The 13296-nt window shown below is 33.4% G+C and overlaps 1 protein-coding gene across 5 annotated transcripts in view; it reads right to left on the reverse strand.

The window, feature by feature from the left end:
* Positions 1-13296, reverse strand: part of LOC102801418 (centriolin-like) — a 204129-nt gene that overhangs the window by 12192 nt on the left and 178641 nt on the right. For all 5 annotated transcript variants that reach the window (XM_085493889.1, XM_085493887.1, XM_085493886.1 and 2 more), the window contains one exon: positions 8672-8881. In XM_085493889.1, the coding sequence (XP_085350015.1) occupies positions 8672-8881 (210 nt within the window). The remainder of the gene's footprint in view (positions 1-8671; positions 8882-13296) is intronic.

Below are 13296 nucleotides of genomic sequence, written 5' to 3' on the forward strand. Positions count from 1 at the left end.
ACTAACATACATGACGACTGCGGTACCGGCATCATGGAATCTATGCATACATTTGCATAAAATGTAATCGACCTGCAACCGCCGCAAAACCATTCGTTTGATTTCCTACTCTCCCCTAAAGCTGAATAAATAGAACATGGTATGTAAAAAGTGTTATTTTGGCCAGTGAGCACACAAGAAAATTCTTATTATATGTGCAGTGGTATAATATTCTTATTATATGTGCAGTGGTATAATATTCTTATTATATGTGCAGTGGTATAATATTCTTATTATATGCGCAGTGGTATAATATTCTTATTATATGCGCAGTGGTATAATATTCTTATTATATGCGCAGTGGTATAATATTCTTATTATATGTGCAGTGGTATAATATTCTTATTATATGTGCAGTGGTATAATATTCTTATTATATGTGCAGTGGTATAATATTCTTATTATATGTGCAGTGGTATAATATTCTTATTATATGTGCAGTGGTATAATATTCTTATTATATGTGCAGTGGTATAATATTCTTATTATATGTGCAGTGGTATAATATTCTTATTATATGTGCAGTGGTATAATATTCTTATTATATGTGCAGTGGTATAATATTCTTATTATATGTGCAGTGGTATAATATTCTTATTATATGTGCAGTGGTATAATATTCTTATTATATGTGCAGTGGTATAATATTCTTATTATATGTGCAGTGGTATAATATTCTTATTATATGTGCAGTGGTATAATATTCTTATTATATGTGCAGTGGTATAATATTCTTATTATATGTGCAGTGGTATAATATTCTTATTATATGTGCAGTGGTATAATATTCTTATTATATGTGCAGTGGTATAATATTCTTATTATATGTGCAGTGGTATAATATTCTTATTATATGTGCAGTGGTATAATATTCTTATTATATGTGCAGTGGTATAATATTCTTATTATATGTGCAGTGGTATAATATTCTTATTATATGCGCAGTGGTATAATATTCTTATTATATGCGCAGTGGTATAATATTCTTATTATATGTGCAGTGGTATAATATTCTTATTATATGTGCAGTGGTATAATATTCTTATTATATGTGCAGTGGTATAATATTCTTATTATATGTGCAGTGGTATAATATTCTTATTATATGTGCAGTGGTATAATATTCTTATTATATGTGCAGTGGTATAATATTCTTATTATATGTGCAGTGGTATAATATTCTTATTATATGTGCAGTGGTATAATATTCTTATTATATGTGCAGTGGTATAATATTCTTATTATATGCGCAGTGGTATAATATTCTTATTATATGTGCAGTGGTATAATATTCTTATTATATGTGCAGTGGTATAATATTCTTATTATATGTGCAGTGGTATAATATTCTTATTATATGTGCAGTGGTATAATATTCTTATTATATGTGCAGTGGTATAATATTCTTATTATATGCGCAGTGGTATAATATTCTTATTATATGTGCAGTGGTATAATATTCTTATTATATGTGCAGTGGTATAATATTCTTATTATATGTGCAGTGGTATAATATTCTTATTATATGTGCAGTGGTATAATATTCTTATTATATGCGCAGTGGTATAATATTCTTATTATATGTGCAGTGGTATAATATTCTTATTATATGTGCAGTGGTATAATATTCTTATTATATGTGCAGTGGTATAATATTCTTATTATATGTGCAGTGGTATAATATTCTTATTATATGTGCAGTGGTATAATATTCTTATTATATGCGCAGTGGTATAATATTCTTATTATATGCGCAGTGGTATAATATTCTTATTATATGTGCAGTGGTATAATATTCTTATTATATGTGCAGTGGTATAATATTCTTATTATATGTGCAGTGGTATAATATTCTTATTATATGTGCAGTGGTATAATATTCTTATTATATGTGCAGTGGTATAATATTCTTATTATATGTGCAGTGGTATAATATTCTTATTATATGTGCAGTGGTATAATATTCTTATTATATGTGCAGTGGTATAATATTCTTATTATATGTGCAGTGGTATAATATTCTTATTATATGTGCAGTGGTATAATATTCTTATTATATGTGCAGTGGTATAATATTCTTATTATATGTGCAGTGGTATAATATTCTTATTATATGTGCAGTGGTATAATATTCTTATTATATGTGCAGTGGTATAATATTCTTATTATATGTGCAGTGGTATAATATTCTTATTATATGTGCAGTGGTATAATATTCTTATTATATGCGCAGTGGTATAATATTCTTATTATATGTGCAGTGGTATAATATTCTTATTATATGTGCAGTGGTATAATATTCTTATTATATGTGCAGTGGTATAATATTTACATGGGCTAATTGTAAATGAAATACTTTGAAAGTTGTTTTCGAGAAAAATCATGAACCAACATTTATATCTGTGAAAAACTTTGTTTTTTGGCCGTTTTCTTTCACGCTATGGAGTTTTGTGACGGTCTGTTCTGATAACGAATAGTGACGTCATTCATTAAAGCTTGGATTATGCAAAGTGGGCGGTTCTGTTTGCGAGTAACAAACAATACAGACACTACACTTAGCAGTTGAAGTGTTTGCAAATACAGTGTATTTATTTTTGAGCTGTTGTGTTTGTAAACTTATTAGTTCAAGCATGCCACGAGTTTCGAAGTCTCCTGGAGGCAGAAGAACACCTTCCGACACCAACTTGCGCGGCATACGATAACAAATGAAATGGCGGCTATGGGGTAATTGCTCGCATTCCAATGGCAGCCTTTCTATTTATTTCAAAAACTGCTCCCTTCTTTCGGGATGACGGGAAGCTAGGCGGGCTCAGTTTCGATCGAATACAATCGCCTTGTGTGCAAAGGATTTCAAGCTGACTGCCCAGACCGTGTCGCCTTGCGCTCCACTATTGAGATATTGCCTACTTTGCAAAATTGACAAATCTCTTTTTCTAGGGCACCATTCAACAGTGCCATGTCAATGAGTCGAATCTCTTCGTCTTCAAACGATCGGTCGTGACATTCACTCTCGTTTTCTTCTTCTACGTCGGAAGGTAACAATATTTTCCTGCGAGATACAGACATCTCTCGAACGTTTTGAACAGGAGTATCACCCACTATATCGAAGTCTGATTCATGGTAAAACTTTCTAGATATCTTATCAGCTGTGTGTAAACTACAAACAGATATCTTATCAGTTGTTTGTAAATAGCAAATAAAGAAAGTGGCCCAACTTAAAACTATTTACCCTCAGTTCAGTTATTTTTGTAAACCATGCATATTAATGAGATGCACTAGTTGGATGTACACTGGATAAACAAAAACTTGGCAATTTGTTTGCAAACAAGAAAAAAACCAGCTTACTTGTACAAGATATTTTTTTTTCAATAAAATAAATACACCAATGCATGTAACATGCCTTAGGGAGCTATTCGTGTGATTTTCAAAAAAAAATGTGAAAAGTGCCAAAAAAATTATTCTGCTACCTTAATTAATCAGTTAAGATAACCATGGAGTATTTGATGTGTGGCTACCCTGTGGCTCCTGCAAGAGATAGTTTGCAATTTAATACATGATACATGTAACAAACTGGTGGATTAAACAAGCAGCCTATCGGCTGAGATAGCTCCGCTGTTAGCAATGCACATTTCAATTAAAGAACTGAAGACATCATTAGATCAAAGAAAGCTTAGAAAGAACTCCCATGTGCTGAGAGTATTGGAAACACATTAAATATAATTCGAAATTACTTAGCTGAAAACTAATTATGCAAATCAGAAAATTAATATAATAAGATTTGAGTGTAAAACTAATGAGGTCTGCGCAATGTAACAGAAAATCTATGTCTCCAAGTTTAATTGAAATGTGATTAGAACCAAAAAATTATGAATTATTATGCTTATTAGGGAATTAATATGAACAGATTTTTACCCCAAACTAATTAGGTTTGTACATTGTCCTAGAGCATCTTTGTACTAAGTTTCATTGAAATGGAATAATTAGTACCGTGAAAACTCCAAAATTTCGACCCCTCTAAAAATTCGTCCGCCTATTTATTTGCCGGGTTTCGGTGTTTTATTTACCTCCAAATTTTCGACTCCACTAAAAATTGCCGACTCATTCTTATTCGAAAATTGCGACCAGTTTTAGTTTTCCCCCAAACGAAAAAAAACCCGATGTGAGCGTTCAAACGGGACCTTCCTCGAAGGCATGAATCCGGGTTTCAGATTAACTGAGAGATTTTTATTTTATTGGTAACGAAAATATATTCTAAATAAACGAAGTTTCAAATAAAAACGAACACAAAAATCTCGGCATGCTGCGTTTCTGAATTGTTGATTATTACTGTACTCAGTAGTGATTATAATAATGTACACAAAATAAATTTGTTGAATGGTTATGAAATACAAATAAAAGTCAACTTAGTTTCATCGTAAGCGAATGATTCCGGTCTCGTATAAACGTTTGATGCTGTAGGATATCCGCCATGTTCTCTTAGGTCAAATAGGTCAAATCGCTAATTAACCAATCAAAAAGCTGGATGATGCCAACGTGTTCAAATTACCATAGCTTATTTAAATATGTTAATGTTATTGAACGCAATGCGGAAGAGATTGATGTTGTAGTACGATATTTTGGCTTGGATTTTGATGCGAAAACGGCATGATTTTTTTTAAATAAAAAAATTAGTTGTTTTTAAAAAATAAACTGGTCATCTGAAGAATAATTTAACATTGTTCACAGTGATAACAGCTCATTCTCGAAAGGAAGCTTACCCGCTCACGCTAGTCACGATAAAAATCATACACGTGTACTCTTGAATAGACAGACGTCAATGACTACGGTAAAACTTACTCTATTTTAGCCGGCAGGATTGATTGAAATGTCCGAAAAATGACGCCAAAATACACCTTAAAAGTCCCATTTTATTTTCTTAAATCCCATTTTATTTTTTAATCCAAGGGCGAATTTACGGCAGAATTTGGTCCCTCAAATAAGGGACACGTGAGCTTTGATTCTAACCGGATACATTGCACTGGGTCGGGGAGATAGTTTGCTAAACTTCCATATATCTTTTGTCCAATGGGTACCTGTACTTCGAACATCGCAAGTTTTCCTAGGTAGTGCGAGACAGCTTTGTCTTTTGACTTATTAGTTTTGTGCTGACCTCTTCTCCGCGTCTTGATGTTTTGTTTTGCTTGTCATAATACTCACTGATTGATGACTTTGTTTAGATTTTGAGTTACAACTCGGCCACGACCTTTGCTTTTACCGTGAAACATGAGGAAGTTTACGTCAATTGACGGACATTGCATTTTTTAAAAACTAATGAAGCACACTGTCTATCATCCCCATTTTTTCATTTGCTGATTTCTATTCTGAAAAATTCGACCGTCCGAAAATGCACCTTAATTTTGACTCTAAAAACACGTCACATTTCTAACACCAATTATTTTAATTATTAACGGTACTTTAGATATCAGTGTGAAAGCTTAAAATTGGTTAATTATGCAAATTAGGTAATTAATATGTACAGATTTAACCCACAATTATTCATGTCTGTCTATTGTCCTACAGCATCCATGTACATTCATTGATATGTGATGTATAGTACCTGAGATATCAGTGTGAAAGTTGGTTAATTATGCAAATTAGGTGATTAATATGCACAAATATTTACCGGAAACTAATTGGGTCTGCATAATTCTAGATTCATTGAAATGTGATGATTAGTACTTTAGATATCAGTAGAAAAGCTGAAAATTAATTATGCAAATTAGGTAATTAATATGCACAATTATTTACCCTAAAACTAATCAGGTCTCTGCATAGTCCTAAAGGATCTATGTACCAAGTTTCATTGAAATGCGATGATTAGTACAGTGGCCCCTCGCTAAGTCGCGCCTCGGTAAGTCGCGATTCGGCTAAGTCGCGGGTACTTGGATGGCTCCCAAAATTTCTATTGTTGTTTTGACGCTGTCAGAACTTTTCCCGAAAAACTGAGAGAAATTATCTATGAAGGTGGTTATTTTGACGAACATGTTTATAATTGCGATGAAACTGGTTTATTTTGGAAGCTGTTACCGTAGAAGTCGCAAGCAACAGCAAGTGGCCCACATAATATCAGACACAAACAAAATAATCAACGCAATGTTTACAGCAAACATAATCATGATTTTATTCGAATACTGCCTGACACATGTGATGATACATCAATTAACTAAACCGAGGGTTATATGTGCTTTTAATATGTTTTTCAATGCACGACCTCCCTCTTTCACGACGTCCCTCGGTAAGTCGCGGCCCTCGATAAGTCACGGTTTTTGCTTGGATCCCAACACCCGCGACTTAGCGAGGGGCCACTGTACTTGAGATACCCGTGGAAAAGCTGAAAATTAACTAATTATGCAAATTAGGTGATTAATATGCACAAATATTTATCGAAAACAATCAATCTCTGCATAGTCCTTGAGTATGTAAGTACCAAGTTTCATTGAAATGTAATGCTAACTACTTATATCAAATGCTGAAAATTAATTAATTATGCAAATTAGGTAATTAATATGTACTGATATTACCATAAAAACTATCAGGTCTGTGCAGTGTCGTATGACATCTATGTACCAAGTTTCATTGAAATGTGATGATTAGTACTTGAGATATCAGTGGAAAAACCGAAAATTGACTAATCATTATGCAAATTAGGTAATTAGTATCCACGGATTATTACCAAAAACTAATCAAAACCTAGCATTAGTTCAGAGCATCTATGTACCAAGTTTCATCAAAATCCAATGAGTGGTTGTTTAGATATCAGTGGAACAGTCATGGAACCACTAAAAAATAGCTAATTATCATGCAAATTAGGTAATTAATATGCACAGATTTTTACCAAAAATTAATCAAATCTGCGCATATGTTCAGAGCATCTATGTACCAAGTTTCATCAAAATCCAATGAGTGGTTCTTTAGATATCAGTGGAACAGTCATAGAACAGCTAAAAATTAGCTAATTATCATGCAAATTAGGTAATTAACGAGCATGGATTTTTACCAAAACCTAATCAAATCTGCGCATTGGCCCAGAGCATCTATGCACCAAGTTTCATCAAAAACCGATGTATGGTTCTTGAGATAGCAGTGGAACAGTCGGACACACATACACACATACACACACACATACACACATACACACATACAGACATACAGACACACTAACTGCAAAGACTCTCATTTTGTGCTTCGCACATGGGAGTCAAAAATGAACAACATGAATAGTATCAAAGCAATCGGACTTACGGTTTTTAACAAGAAGTCGAAAATATCACTTTTTACCGAAAATTACAAAAATATTCACCAAAATAAATTAATTAGAGAATTGAAAATATCATCACAAAATGAACAAATCTGAGAGGTCCACATGTAGTACCTATATATGTAATATCAAAGCAATCGGACTTACAGTTTTCAACAAGAAGTCGAAAATATCACTTTTTACCAAAAATGACAAAAATATTCACCAAAATTAGAGAATTAAAGATATCATTACAAAATAAACAAATCTGAGAGAGGTCCACTTGTAGTACCTATATATGTAGTATCAAAGCAATTGGACTTGCGGTTTTTAACAAGAAGTCAAAAATATCACTTTTTACCAAAAATGACAAAAATATTCACCAAAATTAGAGAACTGAAGACATCATTATAAAATGAACAAATCTGAGAGAGGTCCACATGTAGTACCTATATATGTAATATCAAAGCAATTGCACTTGCGGTTTTTAACAAGAAGTCAAAAATATCACTTTTTACCAAAAATGACAAAAATATTCACCAAAATTAGAGAATTGAAGATATCAACAGGAAATGAACAAACCTAAGAGAGGTCTACCCAAGGTACATATACACCAAGTATCAAAGCATTCAGGCTTGTAGTTTTCAAGAAGAAGTCGAAAAAGTAAAACATTGACACGGACGACGATGACGGACGACACCGGACAATCACTCATATGATTAGCTCCGCTCGACAAAGTCGACAGCGGAGCTAAAAATGTACCTGTAAGACAGATTCAATCATCTTTTTCTTCATCTTTTTCCTAAGTTTAAACTTAAAAACAGATTCTCATTTGATATAGTGGCAGTTTAACTTGAGTTCAAAGATATAGCTCAAATACTGCCATAAGCTTGCCTTTTTTCTGCCATACAATGTTGGAAATCCAGCCTCATCAACTGCTATGTCAAAATATAAATTAGACCCAATCTGTTGAGTGGCCATCCTTCTCTAATTTCAGTAATAACTATTTCATACTGGCCAACTTTTGTTACCCCATATACAATCAGACTTCCAAGTTTTTTTAGTCATACAGTGTTGGAAATCCAACCTTATCAACCGGTATGTGGCGAGATAAACTAGACCACATTTTATTTAGTAGCCATAACTGCCTGGATTTCCAGGAAAATTTTTTCCATACTCGTCTGGATTTCCAGATTCTGTTTCTCCATATACAGTTGAAAATCCGGGGTATTTTCCCCCATCATACAGTGCTGGAAATCCAACCTCATTAACAGGGGGTGTGCAGATATAAACTGGAATGGTCCAATGAGGATCCTGTTATTAAATACAATGTAATAGCTCAGGTTCAACACTTACTGCAAATAGATTCTGATGTACAGCATCTAGGTGTTTATTCAAGTGTTCTTTCTGACTGTGCAACTGTTCCAATTCTCCCAATACTTCCATTCTTGACAATTCTAAATTTTGTAAACCATCCTGCACTTCATTTCTAATATCTGCTTTCAGTCCTAGGATGGAACATTCCAGTCTTTTCTCTCTCTCATCAAGCTCAACTTGTGATCTCAACTAAAAAGTGAATTACATCATTATAGCATGGATTTATAAGATGAGTTATTACAAGTGGTGTTATATGTCGTAAAATGTGATCACATCAATTGTGAGATAATCACAAATATACATTCCAATAAATATTACTGATAATGCAATTACGGGAATCTGAAAGAACTGCTTTGCATTCATCTTGGGCAGTTATTCACACATTGAGCAATAATCTTGCTCATTTCTGTGTAAAACTGCAATAAAACAATTTCAAGCCTCCACTGTGTTTTGTGATGTCCCTGGTTACAAGTCATTGAAAATGACACAGTCCCCGTTAAATTTTGGGAAGTTATATTTGTGCTCGTCATATTAAAGCGAAGGAGTTTGTCGAGAGTGTGTCCTTGAAACTCGAGTTCCAAGTGGCGTATACAACAGATTATTTATTTACATCAAAACATGTGTTCCGTGTAGTAGTAATATGGCGAAAAATAAAAACAGCAGTTATTCTGCCATCTTTGATCTGATTATGAAACACACTGATATGTATGATGTATGTGCCAAATACGAATGAAAATGGTACATAAATTGTGGAAATATAGTAGTAAGGCCAAAAAGTCAGATGGCTGTCAATCGGCCATCCTTGACCAGATTTGAAAACAAATTGTCATGAACATGCATTCTAACATGTATAAAGTACATGTATGTGCCAAATTTGAATAAAAACTGACAAGATACCGCATAAGAAATCAAAGAAAGCTTAGAAAGAACTCCCATGTGCTGAGAGTATTGGAGACACATTAAATATAATTCGAAATTACTTAGCTGAAAACTAATTATGCAAATCAGAAAATTAATATGACCAGATTTGAGTGTAAAACTAATGAGGTCTGCGCAATGTAACAGAAAATCTATGTCTCCAAGTTTAATTGAAATGTGATTAGAACCAAAAAATTATGAATTATTATGCTTATTAGGGAATTAATATGAACAGATTTTTACCCCAAACTAATTAGGTTTGTACATTGTCCTAGAGCATCTTTGTACTAAGTTTCATTGAAATGGAATAATTAGTACCGTGAAAACTCCAAATTTTCGACTCCACTAAAAATTGCAGACTCATTCTTATTCGAAAATTGCGACCAGTTTTAGTTTTCCCCCAAACGAAAAAAAAACCGATGTGAGCGTTCAAACGGGACCTTCCTCAAAGGCATGAATCTGGGTTTCTGATTGACTGAGAGATTTTTATTTTATTGGTAACGAAAATATATTCTAAATAAACGAAGTTTCAAATAAAAACGAACACAAAAATCTCGGCATGCTGCGTTTCTGAATTGTTGATTATTACTGTACTCAGTAGTGATTATAATAATGTACACAAAATAAATTTGTTGAATGGTTATGAAATACAAATAAAAGTCAACTTAGTTTCATCGTAAGCGAATGATTCCGGTCTCGTATAAACGTTTGATGCTGTAGGATATCCGCCATGTTCTCTTAGGTCAAATAGGTCAAATCGCTAATTAACCAATCAAAAAGCTGGATGATGCCAACGTGTTCAAATTACCATAGCTTATTTAAATATGTTAATGTTATTGAACGCAATGCGGAAGAGATTGATGTTGTAGTACGATATTTTGGCTTGGATTTTGATGCGAAAACAGCATGATTTTTTTTAAATAAAAAAATTAGTTGTTTTTAAAAAATAAACTGGTCATCTGAAGAATAATTTAACATTGTTCACAGTGATAACAGCTCATTCTCGAAAGGAAGCTTACCCGCTCACGCTAGTCACGATAAAAATCATACACGTGTACTCTTGAATAGACAGACATCAATGACTACGGTAAAACTTACTCTATTTTAGCCGGCAGGATTGAATGAAATGTCCGAAAAATGACGCCAAAATACACCTTAAAAGTCCCCTTTTATTTTCTTAAATCCCATTTTATTTTTCAATCCAAGGGCGAATTTACGGCAGAATTTGGTCCCTCAAATAAGGGACACGTGAGCTTTGATTCTAACCGGATACATTGCACTGGGTCGGGGAGATAGTTTGCTAAACTTCCATGTATCTTTTGTCCAATGGGTACCTGTACTTCGAACATTTGCAAGTTTTCCTAGGTAGTGCGAGACAGCTTTGTCTTTTGACCTATTAGTTTCGTGCTGACCTCTTCTCCGCGTCTTGATGTTTTGTTTTGCTTGTCATAATACTCACTGATTGATGACTTTGTTTAGATTTTGAGTTACAACTCGGCCACGACCTTTGCTTTTACCGTGAAACATGAGGAAGTTTACGTCAATTGACGGACATTGCATTTTTTAAAAACTAATGAAGCACACTGTCTATCATCCCCATTTTTTCATTTGCTGATTTCTATTCTGAAAAATTCGACCGTCCGAAAATGCACCTTAATTTTGACTCTAAAAAACACGTCACATTTCTAACACCAATTATTTAAAACCGGTCGAAATTTTGGAGTTTTTACGGTACTTTAGATATCAGTGTGAAAGCTTAAAATTGGTTAATTATGCAAATTAGGTAATTAATATGTACAGATTTTAACCCACAATTATTCAGGTCTGTCTATTGTCCTACAGCATCCATGTACATTCATTGATATGTGATGTTTAGTACCTGAGATATCAGTGTGAAAGTTGGTTAATTATGCAAATTAGGTGATTAATATGCACAAATATTTACCGGAAACTAATTGGGTCTGCATAATTCTAGATTCATTGAAATGTGATGATTAGTACTTTAGATACCAGTAGAAAAGCTGAAAATTAATTATGCAAATTAGGTAATTAATATGCACAATTAATTACCCTAAAACTAATCAGGTCTCTGCATAGTCCTAAAGGATCTATGTACCAAGTTTCATTGAAATGCGATGATTAGTACTTGAGATACCCATGGAAAAGCTGAAAATTAACTAATTATGCAAATTAGGTGATTAATATGCACAAATATTTATCGAAAACAATCAATCTCTGCATAGTCCTTGAGTATGTAAGTACCAAGTTTCATTGAAATGTAATGCTAACTACTTATATCAAATGCTGAAAATTAATTAATTATGCAAATTAGGTAATTAATATGTACTGATATTACCATAAAAACTATCAGGTCTGTGCAGTGTCGTATGACATCTATGTACCAAGTTTCATTGAAATGTGATGATTAGTACTCGAGATATCAGTGGAAAAACCGAAAATTGACTAATCATTATGCAAATTAGGTAATTAGTATCCACGGATTATTACCAAAAACTAATCAAAACCTAGCATTAGTTCAGAGCATCTATGTACCAAGTTTCATCAAAATCCAATGAGTGGTTGTTTAGATATCAGTGGAACAGTCATGGAACCACTAAAAAATAGCTAATTATCATGCAAATTAGGTAATTAATATGCACAGATTTTTACCAAAAATTAATCAAATCTGCGCATATGTTCAGAGCATCTATTTACCAAGTTTCATCAAAATCCAATGAGTGGTTCTTTAGATATCAGTGGAACAGTCATAGAACAGCTAAAAATTAGCTAATTATCATGCAAATTAGGTAATTAACGAGCATGGATTTTTACCAAAACCTAATCAAATCTGCGCATTGGCCCAGAGCATCTATGCACCAAGTTTCATCAAAAACCGATGTATGGTTCTTGAGATAGCAGTGGAACAGTCGGACACACATACACACATACACACACACATACACACATACACACATACACACATACAGACATACAGACATACAGACACACTAACTGCAAAGACTCCCATTTTGTGCTTCGCACATGGGAGTCAAAAAAACAAGATGCCGGCCAGTCAACAATCTTTGATCCAATTGCGAAATAAATCGTCATGGACATGTATCCTAACATGTATAATCTATGTACCAAGTTTAAATGACAACTGACAAAGCATGTCCAAAATACAACATTTTCAAAAAACAAGATGGCTGCCAGTCAGCCATTTTGAATCGAATCGCTAAACCACTGCATGTGCATATGTCCCACATATGTCATACATACTAGGCACATGCAAAGAATGAACTGAATCGGTCCACAGGATTCTGAGATATGACTCCAGACAGACGCACAGACGGATGGAGACCAAATTATAAGTCCCCGTTTTTGGACTTTGTCCGAACGGGAACTAAAAATGTACTTGATTGAAGTGAGCATGGAATTCTTTGTGGCCATGCATTAGAATAATGGTACTTTCTACTTTCATGCAGTGACTGATTGCTCAGATCAAAAAGGCATTCAAGGAGAATCTACATGATACATAAATACATTGCTAAGATGATGAATTTGTAATAGTCATTAGCAAACAAATCTTACAAAGAATCAAAAAGTAAACAATTCAAGTTGATTCAAGTACATTATGTACTTTAGACATTTTTTCAAGACATCATTCATATGGACCATACAGTACT

Source organism: Saccoglossus kowalevskii, chromosome 19 (assembly GCF_978046115.1).
Source record: "Saccoglossus kowalevskii chromosome 19, keSacKowa6.1, whole genome shotgun sequence".
NCBI lineage: Eukaryota > Metazoa > Hemichordata > Enteropneusta > Harrimaniidae > Saccoglossus > Saccoglossus kowalevskii.